Here is a 10,612-nt window from a genome sequence, read left to right on the forward strand (position 1 = left end):
TGGTGAAAGGTAATGAAAACTGAAGTCCTGAAAAAAAGAGAGGCTACCAAAATGGCATCAGTATCAGTCTGGTGTCAGATCACTTGTGAAGGTGTCCTGTAGTGAAACAAGTAAACACACCCATGATCATCAGCTGATTTCCCAGAATCAGAATTTCAGAATTAGAGAATATCTACTTGAACTTGGAAGCTTCAAGGTAGGTGCAGTATTGATGTAATTATTATTGGTGTTAAAATTCTTGCAACAATTATTATCAAAGTGATAATGAGAAGACAGTTAAGAATTTTAACTCACTTAAACATCAGTTTTTCTGCTTTAGAAAACAAAGTAATAATGAAAAATAAAAATTCTGAATTCTGCAGCACTTTAAGGATTTGATTAAAGTTTGTGATGAAGTTTTTGGCTTTTATTCTCCGTAGTGTTGGAGAACTACTCCTTCTGTTGCACTGTGTACTTTCAGATATCTAAATCAGTTAGACATAGTTAGAAAGGAGGACAAAACATTGTCCCTGAAGAAATGGGAAGAACTGTTTAAATAGACCTGTTATTGTTCAGAATGTTTGTATTCACTTGAAAATATGTGTGTGGCAGCTGAGGTCTGGAAGAAAACATTTTCAATTATAATTTTTTTTAGCAGTCAAACTAATGCCACGATTGCTGCCAACACAAAGATGAAGGTAACTAAATTGGAAAAAATGCTGTCTGTTCTGCAGTGTGTAGTTTGAGGTGGCATTTATGAAAGTTAAAATGTTAGCACATCAGAGCAAAAGATCAACGCTTCATAATAAAATTTACACCACAGTTTTAAGCATTTAACAGCAAGTGGCAGAGATGAAGGTGAGGTTTCCAGGAAGAAAATAGTAGTTTTCAAGAACTCAGGAAGTGCTCCTTTTGAAAGATGCTGTCTTTGGAGTTTTGCTGTGGCCTTGTCTTATAAATAACTTCCTCTGTTTTGCCTTCCCCTCCAAACCAGAAGAGGAAACTAAACATAACATTTAAAGTAACAACAGAAAGCACCATTGCTGGTGCTGATGGAGTGAAATGTAATGCTCAAAAATATCAAAGTTCTGGCATTTTCTTAGTTACTCTGGCAAGAACATGTGAGATGTGTGGCATATAGACTGACTGACTTTGTTATTCCTTTTTCCTTAGTTGTGCAAATACACTGCTGTTCACTTATGCATGTTTTTGTAAAGTACTCACTATATAATACAAAGAACAGCTTTGCTAAAGAAAATAGCATCTTCTGCATATTCATAGCCTTGTCCTGCAATATAATCATTACATTAAGGTTAGTTTTTTGTACCACAGATTCAGATGTGCGTAACTAATTTTTTTACTACCAATACATGACTCACAGGCTTTAAAAATAATCCCTTCGTCCTGCATCCTCCCTCGCACATACATCAGATGTCACAGTAGATGTACTCCAGAAATATTTCCAGTGACTCAGAGTCATAACCACTTAGAAGAAAGGTTATTTCTGAAAGGATAGTAAGTTGTACGTTAAAATTTGAAGCACTTCTCTCTGGCTGGTATAGCAACAAGATGCTAGCTACTGCTAGCAACACCATTCAAATTTCCATGCAGTCAGATTGGAAGCATCTCATTCTTAAGTGCAGTGGATTTTTTTTTATTATTTTTTTATTTTTTTTAGCAATTATTATTAATTTTCTTAATACTTAAGAATTGAGCTGAAGAGTACTGCTGTGTCACAGTTTATTCCTAACAACAGTTCCAGCACATTTCCTTATCCAATTCACATGTTCCATCTGTATTTTATTTCAGCTAGGGAAAATTGAAGCAGAATGTAAGGCCTAAGATACAGAATTTAAAGCCTTCCTCTTGCAAGTTTGTCCCCCAGAGTCCTCAGGAATCAGAGGACAATCTGTTCTGTAGCACCAAAGTCTAAGATGTATTAAATATATATATATCTTTCACTTTTTAAGTTGACCTGTATTGAAATTAAAGAGAAATTTCATTAGAAAGTAAATTTCTGTGGAGAACATTTATGGTTTTTATTTTCTAGGGTGAAATAGTTAAGAAGTATACCCAGCTCAACCCTAAAACTTACGAAGACAGACTAGATCTAATTCTAAAGATGTGTGTAGAAGCTGCATCGGAGGCAGTAAATCTGAACTGCAGAATTTTGGGAGTAGGTAAGTTAGTGAATACTTTTTTGTCTTTTCATCTGAGAGTTCAACGTGTAACGAAATGTTACTGACTAATGTAAAGCACTTCTTTCAAACTGATCCAGTGTATTTTGAACTCTTACACTTCATTCCTACCACGTCTGAAATAATTAACTTTTTATGAAAACAGGAAGCTGACTATAAATACTGAAATTGCTCTAGCCTGTAACAGCCAGGAAGGCAATCTGCTCAGTTTTAACAGTGCCCAAGTCATAACCTCTAGCACAGTTAAGCTTCCAGTAAAGGCTCCCATGTTACTGAAAAAAAATGGCTGTTTGTACTTATTATATGGTTTCTATACTTCTGAATTTGAATGGCACATTCTAAAAGTTCTCTGAATTAAACATATATTAAGTCCATGGTACACAGAAGTGGATTGTGAAATTCCCTGCAGAATCTTTGTATTGAAACAGGTCTTGAAACAACCTCAGCTGAGTTCAGTTTGCTTTGTTACCTGTAAGCCTTTCTTTATGGCCAGGGTTGGTTGTGCTGTAGAAGTCTCAGTCGCACTGGGGCAGAACAAAAAGGCTACAATCTTATATCAGTTTTGCAGCTAACAGAAACAAAGGCAACATTCTTAATTCATTTCCATTTTGCTTACACTGTAGTAGAGTCATAGAATGGTTTAATTTGTAGGAGACCCTTAAAGACCATCCAGTTCCAATGCCCCTGCCATAGGCAGGGATATTGCACACTAGTTTGGGTTGCCCAAAGTACCCTACCCAACCTGGCCTTGAACATTCCCAGCGATGGGGCATCCACTGCTTCTTTCGGGAACCTGTTCCAGTGTCTCACCACCCTCATCATGGAATTTTTCTTCCTTACATTCAGTTTAAGTCTCCTGTTGTTCAGTTTTAAACCACTGTCCTTTTTCCAGTCAGTGTATGATCTGGTAGAAAGTCTTGCAGTCTTTATTATAAGTTACCTATGTACATTGAAAGTCTTCTCTTCTCCAAGTGTTTTCTCCAAACATTTCTCTTCTCCAACCACAACTCTCTCAGCCTGCCTTCATGGGAGATGTTCCTCAGCTCTCTGTGATCATTTCTGTGGCACTCCTCTGGATGCAGTATAACAAGTGCATGTTTTTCTTGTGCTGGGGACTGAGAACTGGAGACATTACTCTGTGAGCGGTCTCATGGGAGCAAAGTAGAGGGGGATAGTAATCTCCTTCACTGTGCTGGCCATACTTTTTTATGCAGGCAGGATACAGTTGTGTCTTCCGTCCATCAGCACCCCCAAATCCTTCTCTACAGGGCTGATTTGATCTATTCATCCCCCAGCCTGTACTGACCTTGGGGATTACCCCAGCTCAGATGCAGAACTTTACACTTGGCCTTGTTTAACAGACCCACTCGTCAAGCCGGATAACATCCCTTCAGTCTAGCATATCAAAGTTATTCTGAACTTTGAAAGTTTATTATTTTTGAAACAGTGTTAAGCACAGAGTCAGTAAGAAGTGTCAGTTTTGTACTTTGCATCTTTCAGACTACCTGTTGCGTAGTACCCATGACTTAACCACCCAGACTAGTTTACTGTGCCCAGATGCTCAGTCTTGAAAGCCTCACACTTCTTGTAGTGTGAGGCCACAAACTCTGCATTAATAGGTATCCCAAATGTCTAAGAACTTTTTATCATCGCCTAGGTGAATTAGGATAATGGTGTTACAAGAACCAACATACAGTGTTATTATGTGAAGAAAAAGCTTTCCTTTTATTTGTTTAATTGTGTCAGAATTACATTCCTATTTACTAGGCAGCCCACTTTCTTTGACTTTCAGTGACTGACTGTTACTGCTTGGTTGCTCTTGAAGGAAAAATTTTGCTACAGAATAAGATACATTTCTTACCTGGTTATTTTGTTTTTGCTAACTGATACTTGCCTCATTCAGTGTTGCAGTTTGAATCAGGCTGTTATTTGAAATTAAGATCTCTTTTGTAATTTCTATGGGAATAACTAATTTGCTAAATTATCATTATTTCCTTAAGGCTAAAAATCATAAACTCAAGTGATCTCTTCTGTCCTGCAAATACTTAGAAGGACTAGACTTGATCCTAGAGCCACTGTCAGTACTACTGATTAGTTATCATAGGTAATGGTAAAAGTAAAGGCATGTTTTAACAAGTTCTTGCTGAGTTAGCATGGAAAGCTTTTTTTTTTTTTTTTTGGTAAGGATTTTCTGAGTATCTTTAGATAAACTACAGAATTACATAGTGTATGCTCTAGAATGATGACTAAAATATCCAAACTGTGGTGTCTAGACCCAGATATCTCTATTATAGAGTGGCTCCTCAGAGGTGCTGAAAGAGTCCATGAGCTTTAGAATCCTCTCCAGCTAGAGAAAACTGGTTAATGGTAACAATTCTCTTTACATGTCACTAGTAGCAATAACACTGGCAATAATACATGGAATTTTTTACCTTACCACTTTGCTTCAACACTAATAGGAGAAATAATACTTCTCAATGCACAGAGAAAAACTAATTTTTACTTATGGTTCTAAAGAGACTTAGTTCTGCTTTTTCTCTCCTGTACTTCTGGGACTTAGGTATTTCCACAGGTGGACGGGTAAACCCTCGAGAAGGAATTGTACTTCACTCCACAAAGCTCATTCAGGAGTGGAGCTCTGTAGATCTCAGAACCCCAATATCTGATGCTCTGCACTTGCCAGTCTGGGTGGACAACGATGGAAACTGTGCTGCTCTAGCAGAAAGGAAATTTGGTCATGGAAAAGGAATAGAAAATTTTGTAACACTCATCACTGGTACAGGTGAGTATGTTATAGTTCAGGGAAAAGTGAAGTTGAAACACCAGAATACTCAGAGGCTCATCTGGTTTTAAAAGCATAAACACCTGATAAGCACCTGTAAGGCTCTGATATATTAACTTCTTAAACCACAAATCCTTGTGCCACTATATCTGTTTGTACTTTTATTTAGGTGAATGATATGATACCCTTTGCATGGTACATCTTTCTTGATAAATGTAAATTATGCTGTTGCTGACAAGACATTTTCTTGAAATAAGCAAAATTTGATCAATTTTAGCTGGAGTAATTTTAGTTTGTTCAGCTCTATATCTTAATTAATTCTCTTCTGTCTGCAGAAATACAAGATCGGAGTATATATGTAGAATAGCTAGATAAGAAAACTGAGTAAGACAGATAGTATCTCAAGTGCAGATGTAGACTTTTCTTCCTAAGCATACAGTCCTTTTGACCATTTACCACAACATTTACAGTATTCTTTATGACTAGTTATTCTAAACAGCTGTTGAAATACAGTATTAAAACCTCTCAAAATAAAAAAATTTAAGGCCACTTCTGGTGTCATCTTTGAGGAAAAAAGCATGGTCCACAAGCTTAAAAGATCTGTTACAGTAGTCCCGTGTCATCCACAGATTTTAAATAAGATTGGAAAAAATAGCAAGCAATATATACTGGTTTTGTTACATAAGAACAGGAGGTAATACAAGCTTACTTAGTATGTATGCTGAATAGGAGAAATTTGTTGAATAACAGTCATTTGTGGGCTCCCGTACAGAAGACCATGGATGCACATACTTTTTCCAATCTGTATTAGAATAAGCCAATTTCAATGTCTTACTGAACTGGGGTGTTTGAAGACTGCATTTTACTTTTTTTACTATTGGCTGGTTTTGTATCTTTGCAGGAATTGGAGGTGGAATCATACATCAACATGAATTGATCCATGGCAGTTCTTTCTGTGCTGCTGAGCTTGGGCATATTGTAGTATCTTTAGATGGACCAGAGTGCCTGTGTGGTAGCCAAGGATGTATAGAAGCGTATGCCTCTGGAATAGCATTACAGAGAGAAGCTAAGAAACTGCATGACGGTACCTATGGTTTTATTTTTGAAAACATTTAAACGATTCCTAAATTGCAGTACAGTTAAAAAAAAAAAAAAAAATTCAAAGGAGACATTGAAAAAAAGACCTGCCACCAGGAGGAGACAATAGCAGGTGTACAGGCAACTGGCTAGAAGGTCCTGTGTATAGGCAATGGAGGAGCTGCAACAGCCTGTATTAGTACCAAACAATTCTTTTTCAGATATGGTAGTATGCAGTCACGCCATATTTAGAACCTCTGGCTTCAAAATTGCAATAAACATGTAGCAGAGTTCAGTTTCTCCTTTTTAATGATGTGGTAAGTTTTGCAACTTGACAGGCATTCTGTGAGCAGTTGAGTTTCACAGGCATCATCTTCCAGCAACAGCTTCTCACTCTGTTGACTGAGTTTGATAACATTCATATTTGATTTTATGAAGGTTTTGGTGCAGGTAATCATATTAGTGAATTACTTTGTTTGAATTTGATGCTCTCCTTCTACAAGCAGTTCTCTGAACTGTGATCAGTAAATTCAGAGCAGTGCCGATAGCTCAAATTTCAGACTTCAGAATGTAAGTAGAGACATAGAAAAATTAATTGCTGTTTATTCCATTTCTTAAGTTAACACATCACCATTTTTATCTCTTGGCTTTCTCTCCTCCCCTCCAAACAGAGGATCTGCTTTTAGTAGAAGGAATGTCAATGAAGAATGAAGAGGTTGTTAGTGCTGCACATCTCATTCAAGCAGCTAAACTTGGAAACACAAAGGCAGAAAGCATTCTCAGAACAGGTAAGAAGACAGCCAAAGGTGGAAAAACCCTCCCATGATTAGATTTTTGGGGATACAGATATGGTAATGCACTCTAACACTACAAACACAACTCCAATGTACATTTGAGGACCTCTATCTGTATAATTTCTACCTGTAATGAAATGTTAAACGCAAGTGTTGGAGGAAATGTGAGCAGAAGGTATATTGAAGATTTTCTGTTCTAATAAATAAGATTAAAAGTTCCTGAAAAGATCAGTTTGGTCTTAAATGAAAAAAAGAAATGAGGTCTCAAGGTCTTCATATTGAAGAATTTGGGAAAAGACATCTTATTGTATGCAAGTGAATGTCTAGTCTGAGCAAGCAGAGGCAATTTGCCTATTATTTTACATGGGATAATTTACTATTTTACTAGCTTGAAACATATAGTCATAGAATCATGATCAAGGTTGGTAAAGATCTCTAAGATCATCCAGTCCAACCATCCACCTATCACCAATATTTCCCACAAAACCAAGTCCCTCAGTACCACATCTAAGCATTTCTTGAACACCTCCAGGGACAGTGATTTCACCACCTCCTTGGGCAGCTCATTCCAGCTCCTGACTGCTCTCTTGGAGAAGTATTTCCTAACATCCAACCTGAATCTTGCCTGGAAGAACTTGAGGCCATTCCCTCTCATCTTATTACTAGTTACATGGGAGAAGAGACTGACCCCCACGTCACCACAACCTTCCTTCAGGCAGTTGTAGAGAGCAATAAGGTCAATCCTGAGCCTCCTCATCTCCAGACTGAACAATCCCAGCTCCCTCAGTCACTTTCCATAAGACCTGTATTCCAGACCCCTCACAGCTTTGTTACCCTTCTCTGGACATGCTCCAGGGCCTCAGTGTCTTTCTTGCAGTGAGGAGCCCAAAACTGAACACAGTACTTGAGCCATGGCCTCACCAGGACTGAGTACAGAGGGCCGATCACTTACTGGCTGCACTATTTCTGATAGAAGCCAGGATGCCATTGGCCTTTCTTCATACATACCTGGTAGCACTGAGAAGTTAGAATAATGCTTTGCTGTTTTCTTCTAGAGTACAAGTGTGGTAATACACAGCTTGATCTTTCACATCCATATTATTGAATAATGCACTACTGCACTTCTTTTTTCCCTTTTAAAGGAAAGATTAATACAGTCTGATAACATAAGTTCAAAACTTGTAACACTCTTCTGAATACTGAGTTATTTGCTGCTATCAGATCTATTTCAAAAAATTGTGTTTGCACTGCTTTGAGTATTCCATGTAATTTCATTTATTTTTTTCAGCTGGTACAGCATTAGGACTTGGAGTTGTGAACATTCTGCACACCATGAACCCCTCCCTTGTGATCCTTTCTGGAGTTCTAGCCAGCCACTATATTAATGCTGTCAAAGATGTGATACATCGACAGGCTCTGTCATCTGTTAAAACTGTGGATGTGGTGGTCTCTAATCTAGCAGACCCTGCTCTTCTTGGAGCTGCTAGCCTGGTACTGGATTATACTACCCGTAGAATATACTAGGTGCCTGGAAGAATTACAGAAATGAACTATTCATATTCCTTATGGGTGGAGGGAATACTTTGCCCAAAACCTTTTTTTGACCAGAGCAGCTACAGAATCAGAGTAATGATGTTCTAAATAGTTAGTGACTACTTCAACATTTCCTAATTGAGGTATTAGCTTTTTGTAGTTTTTCTAAATTTCATCAAAATTCGTAGGAACTATTGTGCAATTCTGTTGATTTTAATCACCTCAAAGCCCAGATGTTGCTTTAAGTGTAGCTGAATTATTTATGAGCGTATCTTGATGTAAGGTAGGGAATATGTGTATTGTGTCAAATTATAGCTAATACTTGGGGATCCAGTTCTCATTTTTCACCTTTGTGAAATGAGAAGTATACAATGTGACCAGCTTTTCGATTTACAGGTTTCCACCCACACAGTAAATAGGATACGATCACCAACAGCAGGTGTTAGTTTCTGTAAGTGGAAACAACAGAATGTGCCTCCACAAAGCTCTATTTAGAAGTGGTTTGTGAAGGACTTGGAGGATACAGTTATTTATTACATCGCCGTTAGAGGGCAGAGTCCCATTTTAGAAGCTTTGCATATGAAGGAGAAAGACAGTTGTCTCGTGAGATTGCAGGCTGCAAGAGCAGTCCAAACAAACTGACAAGTGTAGCAGTGTTCACCTTTGTGTTGTGGCTACAGCCCGCAGTAAGTATTTTTATTTTTGAGGTTGAATTTCATTTTAATGGGTATTCTCAAGGGACTTAGTCTACCACTTTGTCTCCCAGATTAGCAGAGGGGACTTTATTCTTCAGTGGCCAGTTATCTGACAGCCTATAATGTGGTATATATAAGCATAAAGACTGCCTTTTGAGAAATCTCATTCACTGCAGAGTGACTTAGCGCATCTCCTCAGCAGTGCTGGGGATGCAGGTGAAGTGTCAGTGATGTCCTGCATTTACCATCAACTCATAGGATGGAAAGTTAAATCTGAGCCTCGTCCTCACAAGGTATTTATTAGCCTTGGAGCAGCTAACCTTAAAGGCTTGCCTTGTTAAAAAACAGTTTATATGACACTCTGGAAATTTTTACAGGAAACATTCTGAGAGAGAGAGAGGGCTTTTCTGGGACCTGCATAGAGGCCGAAGATCACACAGTGTACTGTGTACATTTAAGGAAGGCAGGTTTCTTTAGCTTAAAGTCTTTATTTGATACATAGTTCTGTCTCTATTGATCTGCTTTTTGGCATGCTTTCAAGATACTGTAATACTGACAATTACTTGACACAAGAAGAAACTTAAAAACAGGACAATATAAGTGGTCAGCTATCCCAGAAAGAAGACAGCAGCCAGAGAAACAATCTTGTATCCTGGCATTTAATGAATCATCTACTCCATAGTGAGGATATACTGGCTCTTAACCTTTGCTAAGTTGCATCAGGCTTTATGTGTTCCTTTTCATTAGTGTCTGGATTTAGTTGATGGGTCCCTTCACTAACTAGACTAGACTAGACTAACTTCAGTAACTTCAGTACTAGAGCAGTAGCTCCATGAGCAGGTCAAGAAGTCTGTTTTGATCTACAGTGACAACAGCTCAGGGTGGGGATAATAGTATTGAGGTTCTAGCAGAGAGAATACCTATCGTTTGACCTTTCCATCCCTCCAGCATCACGAGGACTGTTTGATAAAAAGTGGGACCAGGTTTTGCTTTCCAGACTTCCCAATGCTGTTTCCCTTTTGACATCTCAGATAAAATTTCTCCTTAGCAGCTGAAGGGAGATGGCAGGCAGTGACAAAATATGAAAGATGTTTAAACATTTCAAAACATTTGATAAAATAAATCAAAAGTCTATTTTCTTTAAGAAAACAATTATTAAAATGTTTTTGAAGTTGTTTTTTTCTGGCAACTGGACAAAAACCAGCTGCAAAGGGGCAAGTGGTGCAGAAGAAGTCCTTGGTTTTCATGAGACAGTTGTCAGTTTATAAAATTAAAAAGATGTTCATATTTAAAAGTGTGACTTTTGTTTGCTTTTTCTGTTATTTCTTCCTCCCCTGTTCAGAATCCTGTCACACCTCAGACGCTTCTTTGTGAACCAAAGGTTTCATGGACACTATTCTTAGTCCTATCCAGTGCCAGGGGAGAATATCTACAGTGCCATGCTGTGTGATTAGTATATGTTGACCCTGTGCACTTTAAAGCACCCCACTCCTTGAAAGTCATGAGCCCTACTGACAGCAAAGCGGCCTTTATATCCATTTCTGGGAAGGCAGA

General features: G+C 38.1%; 1 protein-coding gene across 6 annotated transcripts in view; it reads left to right on the forward strand.

The window, feature by feature from the left end:
- Nucleotides 1–10,355, forward strand: part of GNE (glucosamine (UDP-N-acetyl)-2-epimerase/N-acetylmannosamine kinase) — a 37,062-nt gene extending 26,707 nt beyond the window's left edge. For all 6 annotated transcript variants that reach the window (XM_048932160.1, XM_048932166.1, XM_048932163.1 and 3 more), the window contains 5 exons: nucleotides 2,030–2,159; nucleotides 4,738–4,959; nucleotides 5,861–6,043; nucleotides 6,708–6,824; nucleotides 8,119–10,355. In XM_048932160.1, the coding sequence (XP_048788117.1) occupies nucleotides 2,030–2,159; nucleotides 4,738–4,959; nucleotides 5,861–6,043; nucleotides 6,708–6,824; nucleotides 8,119–8,354 (888 nt within the window). In that variant the 3' untranslated portion in view covers nucleotides 8,355–10,355. The remainder of the gene's footprint in view (nucleotides 1–2,029; nucleotides 2,160–4,737; nucleotides 4,960–5,860; nucleotides 6,044–6,707; nucleotides 6,825–8,118) is intronic.
- The last annotated feature ends 257 nt before the right edge of the window (nucleotides 10,356–10,612 follow it).

The sequence above is a fragment of the Lagopus muta genome, chromosome Z (genome assembly GCF_023343835.1).
Source record: "Lagopus muta isolate bLagMut1 chromosome Z, bLagMut1 primary, whole genome shotgun sequence".
Lineage (NCBI taxonomy): Eukaryota > Metazoa > Chordata > Aves > Galliformes > Phasianidae > Lagopus > Lagopus muta.